The 15,914-nt window shown below is 34.8% G+C and overlaps 1 protein-coding gene across 1 annotated transcript in view; it reads right to left on the reverse strand.

The window, feature by feature from the left end:
- The window catches only part of LOC103599066 (leucine-rich PPR motif-containing protein, mitochondrial-like), a gene marked incomplete at its 3' end in the record, with an annotated part of 106,863 nt that overhangs the window by 46,554 nt on the left and 44,395 nt on the right, over positions 1-15,914 (reverse strand). Inside the window, exons 14-19 of the mRNA XM_008583156.1 lie at positions 15,226-15,292; positions 4,071-4,098; positions 2,143-2,200; positions 955-1,061; positions 666-743; positions 289-333 (exon numbers count right to left, since the gene is read on the reverse strand). Coding sequence (XP_008581378.1) covers positions 289-333; positions 666-743; positions 955-1,061; positions 2,143-2,200; positions 4,071-4,098; positions 15,226-15,292 — 383 coding nt within the window. The remainder of the gene's footprint in view (positions 1-288; positions 334-665; positions 744-954; positions 1,062-2,142; positions 2,201-4,070; positions 4,099-15,225; positions 15,293-15,914) is intronic.

Here is a 15,914-nt window from a genome sequence, read left to right on the forward strand (position 1 = left end):
CCTTTAAACTGACTTTCTTTTATAATTTCCTAAATGTCATAAATGATATCAGAGATATTAACTGGGGTCCATGGATGGACTACAGGGGTTTACAAACCTCCTGAGATCATCTGCAAATTTCTTACATATGTTGATTTTTCTGAGATGGGGAATAGGTTTTACCAACTCTTTAGTGGTATGCAAGACGATAAAAATGTTAGATGAACCACTGGTTTTACAAGGACAGTCTAGAATTCTTATTAAATGTGGTTATTATAACATGTAGAATCCACTCAAAAATCTACTTACTTTTTGAGAATCTGTCTTCTCTCTTTCAACCAACATATTAACATCCTAAAATTGGGATTTAAATTAGTAGAGAATTAGAAAAAACATGGAAAAATGTCAAAAGAAAATTTTGAAATTCTCACCTCATTTTACTGCTACTTTTCCATCTTTCCAAAATTTTTCAGAAATTATGTTCACTCACACTTTGGTTAATCATTTTAACTAATGTTTTAAATATATTATTCAATATATAAACAGTATTTACCAACAATCAATAAAAAGCTTTGTTTTAATGACTGTCACTGAAATACATTTTTAAACATATTTAAATAAAATTTTAACATGCTTTTATATATAAATTAAGCATTTTATAAAGTTGATTATTATTTCACACACACCTTAATCAATTCAGGAACATGGTAGCTATTCAGTAGATTACGAATGCCTCTGTAGATATTTTCAGGAATTTTTACATTCTGTGCAAAAGGAAGGAAGGGGGGAAAAACCTGAGTTTTAAACAACAAAACTGAAATTTGTCTAACAGAAATTATCACAGACATAATTTAAGTCTCCAACTCTTGCATGTCATTGAGAAGTGGTCTGGTTGTACTTAAAAGCAGCAATTTCAAATCTAATAGATACATGTCAGACAGGACAGGCATTATATAGCAAAAAATGAAATGGTACCATCTCCTTCAGCTGATGGAAGTATTGTCTCAAATGCTCCTCCTTGGCCTGTACCTCTGAGTCACTCATGCTGTCAATCAAGTTATAAAGAAAATAGCCAACAGCTTCTGTGGAAAAAAACAAGAGAAAGCATTCCACTAAAATTACTGAGACTGTCATGTTATCAAGATTAATTTATAAGAAATCATTTTGGTGTGAGATGTCACCCTGATGAGAGGCTCTGAAATGGCAACAATGATCACTGAGGCATAGAGATTATGTGGTTTGGGAGCACATATCTAACTGGTGAGTGAAAGGAATATTAATTATTTTCAGACCGAGTGACAGCTTTTCAGTACTGAATCTTACTTCAATCCATTTTTTTCCACCACTCTGTGACAGAAGTGGTCCTGCCCAAGGCCCTACCCCTCTTCTGTCCAAATAACAAGCAATAAGAATAAATAAATGTCTTGTACACATTTCTATACTAATTTTTTTGTGAATAATATTTACAGAAAGACATAAATTAGAAAGGATTGTTAAATGTTGAGTATAGAAAGTTAAATAATTTTAATAAGCAGATACAGTAATCCTGTGGAGAGCTGCCTATTAGCCAATGAAAATCCAAGATTAACAAAGATGTTTTGTAACAACAGTAATTTTCCTATGCATTGAAGCATAAAATGTATAGGGCCACGTGTTAATACTTACGATAGGAAATTTGAACTTTCAAGAAGGATACCTTCTTACAGAACACTATATATTCTAAGCTTTATTACATAAAAAATGAAAAGCATTAAATGTCAAAATAATGTATTTTGGGTAATAAATTACATTTAAGTGGAAAAAATCCATGAGACCTTTTTCATACTTTATGTTTAAAATTATCTACACCTGCAAAACATTAAAATCACATAAACCTGAAGAATCATTGATTTTAAGCCTATTTTCATAGATGCTATAAGAAGCATTTACTTGATATCCAAAAAGAAAAAGCCTCCCAACTGTTTTTAAAAAAATAATTACAATAAAACCAAACACCTCATAGATCTCAAAATGTTGTGGTTATCCATATAAAAATTTATAACCAAATATTTTCAAATTTCACTTTCAAAAAGAAAGTGTTTACTGCTGTAATCCTTCTAGCCCATCATTACACAGAAGAATGGATTTGTGGATAAGTTACAATCATCGAAATTGAAACGCTACCCGTTGGTCCTAGAGGCTCCCGGCAATAACGTCCATCCTTGTACAACAATTCTGTTATCTGGTAAGACAGAAAATTCGTGCATTGCAGCAAGAGAAGCAAACAAGAACAAACACAATCTGAAATTGAATTACTGAAATAATAAAGCCTCTCCCTAGTAAGGTATTATTCTATATCACAGTAATTCAACACCACCAACCCTACCCACCAAGGAGATTGTTTTGTTTTTAAATAATAGGTTTGTCTTTTAAAGACAAAAACAAACCCATGTTGAAAGAAAACTGCAACTTTTTTTTTAAATATCACAAAGAAAGCCTCTAAAATGATTTGCTTGTATATCATTTAAAATAAATTTTTATAAATAGAAAAATGCTTATAGAAATTATCAACCAATATTATTCCTCATCATATTGTTCTTGGTCTCATTAAAATTGGACCAGTTTCCTCCCTTCAAATGAAGTTTTACAGAAATAATAAAGTAAAATATTTTAGAGAAGTAATAAAGTAAAATCTCTGAAATAACTAAACTGTTTAGTTATTCAATGACACTTTTCCATTCATTTTAATGGAACTAAAACAAAAGGGTTGAAAAGTTCTAACGTGTTTATTCTCATGGATTGTTATCAACTGAATTCTCAAACATGAAAAAACATGCACAACACTTATTTTTCAATATTCTACTGGCAACATTTTTATTTAAAAATGCAAATATATATTTAATGATCAAAATAATTATTAATCATAATTATTTTATGATTATATATTTATATATAACACTTTCAGCAACCTACAGTACTGACTTATGACTTTGAACACTGTATCTGACTATACAGCCTCAGGCTGAAAATAATAAGAATGGAAACATATAGTAGTTGTCCAAAGTGATATGGGTTAGGAATTTTGAACTACTTTATGTGTATTCTACAACTGAGCTTAATTGCTCTTAAAAGAGTGCCTGGCATATAAGTGTTAAGAACTCAAACTGCAGTTACTTTTACTATTATTTATTTGCTAATAAGGTAAATTAGGCAAAATTTATCATATGCCACCATGAAAATTATGCTGCAGTTAATGGCAACTCAAAGGCTAGTAAAGGTAGAAACAAGAATTGTTCAAAAGAAAAGCAAAACAAAATAATTCTCATCTACAAATGTGTTTTTAATCAACACACACAGAAGACAAATTCTACCCGAAATTGTAGCCATACAGTAGATGTAATACAGCCAACTGTAATACCAAATTTTGAACAAAAATACATTTAATAAATAAACCAATGAAAATCTCTCTAGTCAAAAAAGAATTATTTCTAGATATAAATATCCCAAGAGAATTGACTATATAGTTTAAACGACAGCTTGAGTAATACTACAAATGGAATTGAATGAAATTTAGATTAAAAAAATTTTTTAATTGGGAATTTCAGTCAATAATGTGCATTCTAATTTTATTAAGCTGAAAATCTTTCTTACAAATCATTATAATTACACTTCCTGCATAAAATCAGTTAACATCTTAAAAAGGTAGCAGTATAAACTTGGTCTGCATATTCATTCATATATGGAAACACACACAACTGTACATGAGTTTACTTCAAAAAGTTCAAGGAAATATTCATATTACCTTTTCTATTTTTCCACAAAGTTTCTGAAGTAACCTTGTATATATATTAAGAAAATTAATTATTAAATTTGTAAGGTCAAAAGTCACTATAATAATGTTAACAGTTTTCTTTTGGAAAAGCTGAAAATCTTATTAAGAATTTAGGACTAACTCAGGATTACTTCAACAACAAATTTCATACTATTTAAAAATGACCAATATCAAGATTCTAAATTCATTAGCTTATAATAGTACACCATAAATGTGTGAAGCTATTAAAAATTTTGCCCTTACACAGCACCTCATGAGTTGCAATATTAGGAGTACTTACCTTGCTCCAAAGATTTATATTCATAGACCTGCAGAGGGCAGCAAAGGATTAAAAATAAACCCAGGGTTTAACAAACATTTTAAGTTAAAATACACTAGCAATTATTTTAAGTAGTGTGCACAGATTAAAGTCTTAAAATAAGTAAGTAAATAAATGTTTGTAAAATCTAGTTGAATTTGCAGGACAAGGTACTTTAGAAAGGTTGACCCTCACCCATTTTGAATCTTCAAAAAAGAGTGATTTGGGAAAATAAAGAGTGGTTTGGGCAAGAATCATTAAAGAACCACCCTGAAATCTTGGGGTACAAGTTTAATAGAGCAGAATATTTCCATGCTTTCAAAGTGCCCACATACTGCTTGTTACTTGCAAAGGGAAAAATAGTATCCACATAATGGAGAAATCAAACATCTTGACGGGTGATCAAAATTAATGTCACTAATGGGATGCTGATAGGCATTGTGCACCTTTAGCTGTAATTCTCTGAGAAGACAGAATATCACTCATGTTGTATACCAGCTGGGGATATCTAACTTGAAGCTAATTAAGGGGAACCATCATGCGGAACACTCCATGAAATACATTCTCCAAAAATGTTAATGTTATGAAAGACAAAGACTAAAGAACGGCTCTAGATTAGAGAAATTAAAGAGAAATGACAACTAACATCCATCCCTGAACTGGGTTCTGTATAGGAGAGGGAAATGCTAAAAAGGACATAATTGATAAAACTGTAACATGAACTATATTAGATAAAAATATTCCGTCAATGTTAAATTTCCTAAATTTGTTAACGGCACTGTTTGTATGAGACAATATCCTTGTTCTATGGAATCACATACTGACATATTAAAGAGTGAAGAATCATGATATATGTAACCTAAGCTCAAATAATTCAGAAAAAATTCATTTTACATATCTATGTGTGTGTATGTATATGTAACTTGACAGATGAATAAATGTATGAAGGGAATGAATATATGAAAAAATGCTAAAAGTTGGTGAATGTGGTATATACATGAGCTCTCTGTACTATTCTTAGAATCTTCTGTAAATTTGAAATTATTTCAAAGAAAGCAAAAAGAACGGTCAACACTAATTTTGTCTCTTTAAATGAAAAACCATTTATAAAACAGAAGCACCGGGGGCCGGCCCAGTGGCGCTCTGGATAGTGCGCCGCTTGGGAAGCGTGGAGGCGCTCCCGCCCGAGGGTTCGGATCCCACATACAGACCGGTTCCCGCTCACTGGCTGAGCGAGGTGCGGGAGCAACACCGAGGGTTGCAATCCCGTTGCCGGTCCCCGGTCCGGTACGGGGGCAACACTGAGGGTTGCGATCCGTTGCCGGACACGGAAAAAGACAAAAAGACAAAAAGACAAAAAAAAATTTTACTTTGTTGCCTGAAATTCTGTTTATTAAACATTAATTTGGATAGACAAGTAAACCTGCTTTTTAGTTACCTCTGATTAGGCTAAGAGGTTATAATCATTTTTATAAATTGTTCAAATCAGATTGCCTTTAAACCCCTATTTGGTATTTTTTGAATTTACAGAGTAATAGCTATAATGAACATTGGTCTTATATTATTTCCAAGCTTTATGTACTTGATGTCTATGACCTTTGTATGCTTACATCAAACTTATACTTAAAGAAAACTAATTATGTGTTAATTACTTTCATGGTAATTTTATAATGTAAATATAATAATATACACAACCCACAAAAATTCATAAGTCTTTTTAAACTTGAGGGTGGGCAGTTTTGGGTGGACTGAGTTTTGGTATAGTGAGTTAACAGGGCATTTATTTTTACTTGAAAAACATTCAGTGAACTACTGATACATGCAACAACTTGGATGGATTTCAGGGGCATTATGTTGAGAGAAAAAGCAAAGCGTAACATCCTACTGAATTTCATTTATATAACATTTGCAAAATAACAAAATTACAGAAATTGAGAACAATTTAGTGATTGCCATGAGTTAAGGATGGGGGGTGGGGGATGGAGAGGTAATGACTATAAAGAAGTAACACCAGGGGAATATATGTGATGAAGGAGTAATTCTGTATCTTCATTGGAGTAGTGGTTACATGAATTTACAGGTGATAAAATAGAACTTTGTACACACATTGTAGCTATTTCCAATTCCTGGTGCTGATAATGTAGTAGAGTTATGTAAGATGTAACCACTAGGAGATGGGTGAAGGGTATATAGGCCCACTGTGTCAAAAAACAAAAACATGTTAACATGCCTATCTTTGCAACTTTCTGTGATTCTATGTTTTAAAAAACAAAAACATGTTAACATGCCCCTCTGGAATCCTCTTCCTTATGATTATCCCTCCTACTGAATCACATTACAAAAAAGTTTTGAAAAAGATCTATAGGTGGGAAAAAAATGTTTATGAAGCCATGTGTTTAGTACAGTGTTTATTTTGATTTGAGGGAAAGAAAATCTTTGATAAATCAGTTAACAGAAGAAATAATAAATTGACCTAAAAATCATTATCTCTAGGCTGTAACAGAAAACTATTACAAGAGAGTTTTCATCTAACCCACCTGTCAATTATAAAGCAGCCTCCTCTGACTACTTGTCATTTCCATATGCAAAAAAGATTTTTTTTTTTTTTTGGTGCCAAATATTAAGTGACAAAAGAGGGAGACCTAAGACGTTATGGGATAAAATGTAGCACAGTGAAGAGTAAGATACAGTAAAAATCTATACTGATAAAAATTAGGCAGCTTTTTTGATTAGGCTACTTGCAATGGCTCTTTATATTTCCTGTATCCTGCACTGCTTTGGAAATTTGATGAACTCCTCTTCTTACTACTGTTAATTTTGTCAGATGTGATGATATTATGGTGGTTATAGTCGTTTTACTTAAAGCCAAGTTCTGAGATGTATACTAAAATATTTACAAGTAGAATGACAAGAGATTTTTAACTATCTTTAACAGTCTCAGGTCTCACTCATGACCTTCCTCACTGACATACCTGGAAGGGGCTTTGGTAAACTGTTAGGAAAGCCAGACCCTCACCCAGAGAGTGTTCAGATAACACTCTACCGGAAGAAATTGATGTAATAGTGGAAGTACTGCTTCTTCCTTACTGCCAAGTTTGTTTGCTACTAAGTCTTTCAAAACTAACCTATATATTGTTCAGTGGTATATAAAAGTGGCACAATTATAGCCCAAAGCAAGGGAATGATTACACACAAGTGAGAATGGCAGGCACCTCTGGAGAAGGCATTGTGGGATGAAGGAGGAGTACACATGAGGTTATAAGGTACCACTGACATTCTACTTCCTAATCTCAGTGGTGGGTAACAAGTGTTAGTTTTCTTCTTTACATGGTAAATTTAAATTTTAGATACTACTCTGAATGTACAATACACTTCACAATAAAAAAGTAAAAAATAAAATTTTCAAGTCCTCACAACTATTGAAAACAGTGGGGCCATTTTTAATCCAGGCAGGGTGGCTATGAGCCTAGGCTTTTGCTATTTGATAAATTAACAAATTAATTCTTGCCTTTTCCTCTGCCCCCAACCAAAAGAATTTTTTGAGGGAGCAGGATTTGAGGTCTTTTTTTCTTTATACCTAACTCCATTTACAACTTACTGTTTGAAAAGTAGGTTTGAAGAAAGGGTTAACATTATTACTGTTAAGGGCTGATTTCAGCTTTTAAGTGAAGATTTTCTAGGGGGATAATGGAATTTGAAAGAAAACTGTTGCCAAATCATTAAGGAACATTAACAATCTTAGGTTATTATAGACAAAGGAGTCTACAAAATCTGGGCAACTCTAACAGTACTTTCATAAATTTCATACAGCAATGCTACACTCCCCCCCCCCAACAGTCCCTAAATGAAAATATTTGCAAATAATCTTTTCAGAACTTTTAAATGCTGCTTTAGAAACACAGATAGGAGGCCGGCCCGTGGCTCACTTGGGAGAGTGTGGTGCTGATAACACCAAGTCAAGGGTTAAGATCGCCTTACCAGTCATCTTTAAAAAAAAAAAGAAACACAGATAGGCCTATTACAAAAAGACACTTTTCATAGCATTTACAAACCATCATAGCCACACATATTATCTTTCCATTGTATTAGAAAATGGAGACACTGAAATGTTGATTACCTTGCCATGATTACACAGCATACAAAACATAAATGCAGAACACTGACTTAAATGACTTCTATCTGAAAGCTTGGGTTCTTAACCAGCTTTAACCTTTATTAACACATACTCTTTTCAATTTGTCTTTGTACGTATATTCCTTCCATCCCTTCAAATCTTTCTCCACAAATTTATTTCTCTTTGTAGAACATTTCTGCATGATCTCTGAGAGCTCATACAAACACACATGCATCCAATTTACATTTCTATTAAACTTTGGCTTTAAAAAAAACCACAAAGAGCTGGCCTGTTAGCTCAGCTGGTTAGAGTGCAGCCTTGTAACACCAAAGTCATGGGCTCAGATTTCCTTGCCAGCCAGCCACCCCCCCCCCCAAAAAAAAACAATTTAAAAAAAACCAACAACAACAAAAAACCCCTCATTATTTTTTTTATTTCATGTAATATAAGACAGAGCAAAATAAGACATTCAACTTTCTACCCTCCAATGTAAAACAGAAATCAAGTCAAGAATATGGTGTTAAGGAATATAAATAACCACATCACGTGCCTGTTTCTATCTAGTGAGGAGTTTACTTACTCACGTGAGGGCAGAAAGGGGGCAAAGTTCACAGAGCCAGAGACTTTTTGTTGACCAAGAGGAATGACAACGTGATACATAAGACACAGATATATAAAAGTCAGTAATTTCTGACTTCCTCATCATTTCTCTCACCTAAGCCTCTGGCTCGTTTTCTATATGATTAGGATGTAATTAAGAGCAAACACGTCATTCCATTTCTCCATTCTGGTGAGGTTAGGATGTCATCAGTGGGAGTGTGACTGAAAAGGGGACCCTAAAATCTAGCATTTAACATGGTGGCTTCAATAGGGCTAGCAGCTGGTTCTACGATTTTCAGAATTAGAAACTTGATTTTTTCAACATATGGAAGGTGGCACCACTTCAAAGGGACAGACTCTCACTTGCTATGTTCAGATGGTTGCCACTGGGTCAGAAAATTTCTCCTTATCCACAGAACTACTTTTCTATTTACTATAGACTTAGGTGCCTCCAAGTCAATTCTGAAACATTTCTCTTTTTGATATGTTATATTCCTAGCCAAGTTTTAAACAAACTTCAGTGCCATTTTGTCTCTTAGAAGTGACTCAGTATTTCTGGTAGTGATGCTTTCAGTATTATATAAAATGCATATTGCCCTTCTTATTTGAACTCTGTTCAGCTAGTTCTGTTGTTAGGGTGAAAGAACAAGTCTTATTCATACTAAACATCTTCTCACCTGAATTTGACAAAAGAATTCACTGATTTATCAGTCACAGCTGTATACCCTTTAAAATACCCTTACAAACATAGCCTTATTTAAAAAAAAAAAAAAAAGTTAGGGCCAGCCCCGTGGCTCACTCAGGAGAGTGTGGCGCTGGTAGCGCCGAGACCGCAGGTTCAGTGCACTCACGGGCTGAGCGTGGTGCGGACGACACCGAGCCAAGGATTGCGATCCCCTTACCGGTCAAATAAATAAATAAATAAATAAATAAAAATTAAATAAAAATCCCCTAATAATCTTAAATTATCTCACCCTAACTAAACAGTACCGAATTTAAACAGATTTCTACAAGTGACTTTGCCTATATATGGTAACAGACAATTTAATTTATGAAACGGAAAGTCCTTACACTTGATTGGTAGTCAACTACCATTTCTTGAGCTTATCAACTTACAGAAATACTGTAAGCTCACCACTTAAACACCACTCTCAAAAGACATGAAGAAAATAGTGCTGATTTTTCAAAAATATTGTGGGACAGCATAAAAAATAAATCTGGGTCAAAACAGGTTGGAGACTGTATTCTAAGCCTCTTAGACCCTGGACCTACTAGTATTAGGCAGGTCATACTTAAGGTAGATAACTATTCTAAAAACTACATTCCAATATTAAAGTGCATATCCAAGTTTCCCTTAGATTTAGCTGAAGTGACTATAATATCTCATTATATTGTTCAATAACTTCTTAGACTTCTGATAAATGAATAGTTATTTTTGGCAAGGAATAACTTTTGATGAATCTCTTATGTGCTAATAACCCTTATAGAGCTGAAGGTAGTTAGTTTGGACTCTATTGGCAATGACAAGGCTGACCTGTGATTTAATGCCAATCAGTACTCAGTTTTCTCCCTAGTCAGTCAGCCAATTCTAAAGTTGGCTGGAGGGCCGGCCTGTGGCTCACTCGGGAGAGTGCGGTGCTGATGGCACCAAGGCCACGGGTTCGGATCCCATATGGGGATGGCCGGTTGGCTCACTGGGTGAGCGTGGTGCTGACAACACCAAGTCAAGGGTTAAGATCCCCTTACCGGTCATCTTTAAAATAAATAAATAAATAAATAAAGTTGGCTGGAATATAACAGGACCTTAGAAGCACAAATGTGACTGTTTCAATACTGTACTGAATGTACTGCCGAAGGGATTTTACAATACACCATTTGATTCACCACTGAATGAAATAAAAGCTGTGATAACTGAAAGAAGGGGAAAAAAAAACACGGTAAGCCTTATGACTGCCCAGCTTTTTGTCTGGAGAGTTTCTAGGCCCCAGTACAAGGAAGGAGAACCTAGATGCCAGTGGTTCCCTGAGTTGAAAACTCAGGCCAACACAGTCAGAATTCACAGAGCAGAGTGCCTGAGAGGGGAGACCTGAACAAAGAGAGTGCTCTGGAGATCAGGAGAGAGCTGCCCTTTCTCTGAGTGCTGATGAGCATATACATGAGAAAACACTCTGAAGCTTAGAAAACTACCTGTGACCTGCTGAGAGGCTCTAAGTAAGAGCAGGTAGAACAATTCCCAGAACTCACACAGGGCTTAAAATAGTTCACTCCCAATACTCTCGAAATATATGGGCCATCAGGTAAAGTTCACAGAAGGATATTGTCTCAATAGTGGAGCTAAACTAATTTAGTGGGAATAATCATGGACTATAGGTTGCTCTAGTCCTGCCTAACAAATTGTAAAAGCAAGCACTGAGACACTGTTTCCAAGTAATTTAACTGTCTCAAAGCAAAGCTCAAAAATATTTAAAGGAACAAAAAAAAAAAAAATCAGCAACCACCAGTGTAAAATCCAACATAATGTCTGACATCCAACAAAAAGTTACCCCTGTGCCAGCCAACTGCCAAAAAAAAAAAAAAAAGTTACAAAGAAGCACAACTAATGAGGAAAAAAAACCAATCAACAGAAACAGACCCAGAAATTACACAGATGATAAAACTAGTAGACAAAGACATCAAAATACCTATCATTAATACTCCAGATGTTCAAGAAGGAAGAAAAAAGCACGAGCATGTTACAAACATGGAAGACATTAAAAACAAACCAAAAAAAAACCCCAAACTAAATTTCTGAGATTAAAATGCATTCTAAATGTATCTCTGACTCAGTCCAGCCTCCACACTGCACATTTTATCCTTTCTTCAGAATAAAGGATAATCAAAATAGATGCCAAAAATCTTTGTCACACAATATAGAAAAAGATATTTACATACAAGATACATAAATACATACATACATTTCAAAATACATAAAAGATACTATGTCCTTATTCAGACCCTTTTATTTTTCCACATTACAATGACTTAGGTTGCCTAATTTCCCAGCCCATAATAAATGAGAAGCAGAAAATCATGTGTCTGTATAGGCTACTAAAGGTAAATGTACTGAAAGTTATCAAGAGTGACAGCAAAAAAAACCTTATAACAAAGATGATAACACAATTAAACACAGACACAGCAACCCCACACATTTACTAGAGAGCCAAGCAGCTACATACTTTACTCTTTAAGACACTAAAAGCTCAAAGACTATCAGAAAGTATCTTTTTTTTACCATTCAAACTGACTAAAAAATATAAGGAAATACCCATGACCTGGAAGTTTAAGTGAAAAACTTTTTCAAGTCTTTCATCAGTGACCACTATATGAAAGCGTTACTGTATTTCACTCCACAATGCACTGTGGGTTCTTTTTTTAAAATCTGGCTTTACTAGCATTTTTATCCACTTGATTATGTATTCTACACTTTTCAACAACTTTAAAGGGCCAGACCTTGTCTGTTTTTCTGTTTGTTGTTTTATTTTACACAAAACTATCACTGAAAAGAATGAAACTGCACTAGCTACAGAAAGGGCAGCGATGCAAAGGAAGTGGGATTCTTGTACACTGTTGATGGGGGTGTAAAGTAGTACAGCCATTATGGTAAACAATATGGAGGTTCCTCAAAAAACTAAAAATAGAACTACCATATGATCCTTTGATTAGAATGTGGTGCTGGTAACAACAAGGTCCAGCATTTGATCCCTTGTACCAGCCAGCCACCAGGGGGGAAAAAAAACCCAGCTGGCTGGTTTGCTCAGTTGGTTAGAGCACGGTGTTATAATACTGAGGTCAAAGGGTTCAGATCCCCATATCAGCCAGATACCAAAAAAAACAAAGAAAGAAAGAAAGAAATACCATATGATCCAGCGATCCCAAAGGAAAGAAAATCAGTATATCAAAGTGATATCTGCACCTCCATGTCTATTGCAGCACTATTCACAACAGCCAAGATTTGGAATCAACTTAAGTGTCCACCAATGGAGGAATGGATAAAGAAAATACAGTACATATACACAATAGAATATAATTCAACCATAAAAAAAGAATGAAATCCTGTCATTAGCAGCAACATGGATGAGCCTGGAGGACAGTATGTTAAGTAAAATAAAATTGATCCCATGGAGGTTAAGAGTAGAATAGTGGTTATCAGAGGCTGAAAAGGGTGGGAATGGAAGGGTGGTAAAGAAACACTGTTTAATGGCTAAAAAAATACAATTAGATAGAAGGAATAAGTTCTAGTGTTTGAGAGCACAGTAGGGTGACTACAGTTAACAATAATTCATTATATATTTCAAAATAGCTGGAAGAAAAAATATGGAATGTTCCCAACATAAAGAAATTACAAATGTATGAAGTAATAGATAACCCAACTACTCTGACTTGATCATTAGACATTGTAAACATGTATCAAATTATCACATGTACCCCATAAATATGTACAATTATAAATTACATCAAAGAAAAAAGGGCAGCAACATAGAATCTCACCTACTTATTATTCTACCTCTTTTTGCCTACAATGGAGGTTCTGAAGGTGTTTACAAACAACCCTAGTTCTTCCACCATTGAACAATATAAAAATTACTGGGATTAATATCAGAAGCCATTAATATTATAAATACAGAAGGAATGACAAAATTAGAAACAACACTTTTACAAACACCAATGTTAACAACTGATTCAACAACAATTACCAATGGCTGCTAGAACCAAGGAGTGGAAGGAAGGTGCTGAAAAAACAGAATAGACACAGTCTCAAAGTATCACCCCACAGACTTCTTTCTAATTAAAGGGGGATGAGGTTCTTTTGCAAAGGAGAGAGAAACATGAGGATCACCATCTTAGCCAAGTGATCAAAGAGCTGACAGGATCAATATTGGACACTTAATATTATATCCCTTGATGTGATATAGTAAGAAGGGCCCATCATCTATGAAGTATTCTTGCTAAAAATGTTTAATCTGAATCTCATTATGAAGAAAAAAATCAGACAAATACAAAATGTAGGAGAAACACTGTATGGAAAACTAGCCTGGCCTCTTCAAAAGAATAAACTATGTCATAAAAAACAAAAAAAGGTAAGGGAATTGTTCTGGATTAAGAGAATAAAGAGACAAATCAAATGCAATGCATAAACTTAACTGAATCCTCAATCAAAAAATAAAACAGCTTGGGCCAGCCCGGTGGCACACTGGAGAGTGCGCCGCTTGGGAGCGCAATGGCGCTCCCGCCGAGGATTCGGATCCCATGTGGAGACCGGTTCCCGCTCACTGGCTGAGCGTGGTGCGGGCGCAACACCGAGGGTTGCAATCCCGTTACCAGTCAGTAAAAAAAGACAAAAAGGAAAAAAATAAATAAAATAAAATAAAACAGCTATAAAAGAAATTTTTAGAACTGGGAATACCTGAACACGGACTATGTATCTCAGATGATGATACAGTACTATTAATTCTTTTAAGAGTGATATTGGTATTGTGGTAATACAGATAATGGCTTATTCTCAAGAAATAAATGCTGAAAGATCCTGTGTCATGATATTACAACTTCAAGTGGTTCAGCAAAAAAGAATAAAAAATGCATTTATGGATATATGTTTGTGTGTGTGTGTGTGTGTGTGTGTGTGTGTGTGTGTGTATATATATATATATACACTGTGTGTTTTGAGAAAGACAAAGTGTAGGAGAGAGAAATAAAGTAAATATGGAAAAATATTAACAATTACTGAATCTAGATAAACGGTATGTGGATATTTACTATTCTTTCAACTTTTCTGTAAGTTTGAATTTTCAAAATAAGGAAAAGGAAGAGAAGGGCCAGCCCGTGGCTCACTTGGAAGAGTGCGGTGCTGCTAACACCAAGGCCACGGGTTCAGATCCTATATATATAGGGATGGCCAGTTAGCTCACTTGGGAGAGTGTGGTGCTGACAACATCAAGTCAAGGGTTGAGATCCCCTTACCGGTCATCTTTTTAAAAAAGAAAAAAGAAAAAGGAAGAGAAAGGTCATTAACACTCTCTGAACACACAGAGAAGGGGAGTAGTACTATACTGAATAAAAGTCACCTTGTAATTAAATGCTCAAAGAATAATCTGAACATACATGGAAATTTGTCTATGACTCCAACTTGCCATTTGCAAACAGCACTTTCTTCCTAGAAACAGGATTTTTACCAACTCTGTGTATATTTCTTGGAAAAGATGAAACAAAGGGCTACCTAAACTCAATTCAACTACCTAGAAGAAAGAATAAAATAGGTAAGGTTATTTCAGGTAATTAGTATATTGGAAGATAAGAATATTTCTATCTTTCTTCATGCAATAGGTCAAAAGAACAGGAGAAATCAGTCCATATTCAGGCAAAGAACATTTAAGTTGATCATCTTACCTCCTAAATCCTAGAATTAGGCTGCTTCTCAAAGAATTAAGTGAAAAAGGCAATGTATTTGATTCCACTGCAAAAGAAAATAATCATCACTAAATCTCAGGCCAAACAAACTAAAAAAACCTTAAAACATCAACTTATTTGAAAACATATTTATACCAATACCTTTTAATTTCCATTTTGGAAATTTTATTTAAAAAATGAAAATGTTTTCATATGAAATTAATATAATATAATAATAATAATGAAGTAATATATATAATAATATATTTGTAGATGAGCTATCCCTCTAAAGCATTTTTACTTAATTTTCATGAATATATATGAGGGTACTTCAAAAAGTTTGTGGAATGGGCAGGCCCGGTGGCACACTGGATAAGTGCGCCACTTGGGAAGCGCAGCGGCGCTCCCGCCCGAGGGTTCGGATCCCACATACAGACCGGTTCCCGCTCACTGGCTGAGCGAGGCGCGGGGGCAACGCCGAGGGTTGCAATCCCGTTGCCGGTCCCCGGTCCGGTACGGGGGCAACACTGAGGGTTGCAATCCGTTGCCGGACACCGAAAAAAGACAAAAAAAAAAAAAAAAAAAAAAAAAAAAAAAGTTTGTGGAAAAATAGTATTAAAAGATAATACAGGGCCGGCCCGGTGGCGCACTGCTACAGTGCGCCGCTTGGGAGTGTGGCAGCGCTCCCG

The sequence above is a fragment of the Galeopterus variegatus genome, unplaced genomic scaffold (assembly GCF_000696425.1).
Source record: "Galeopterus variegatus unplaced genomic scaffold, G_variegatus-3.0.2 Scaffold2840, whole genome shotgun sequence".
NCBI classification, from domain to species: domain Eukaryota; kingdom Metazoa; phylum Chordata; class Mammalia; order Dermoptera; family Cynocephalidae; genus Galeopterus; species Galeopterus variegatus.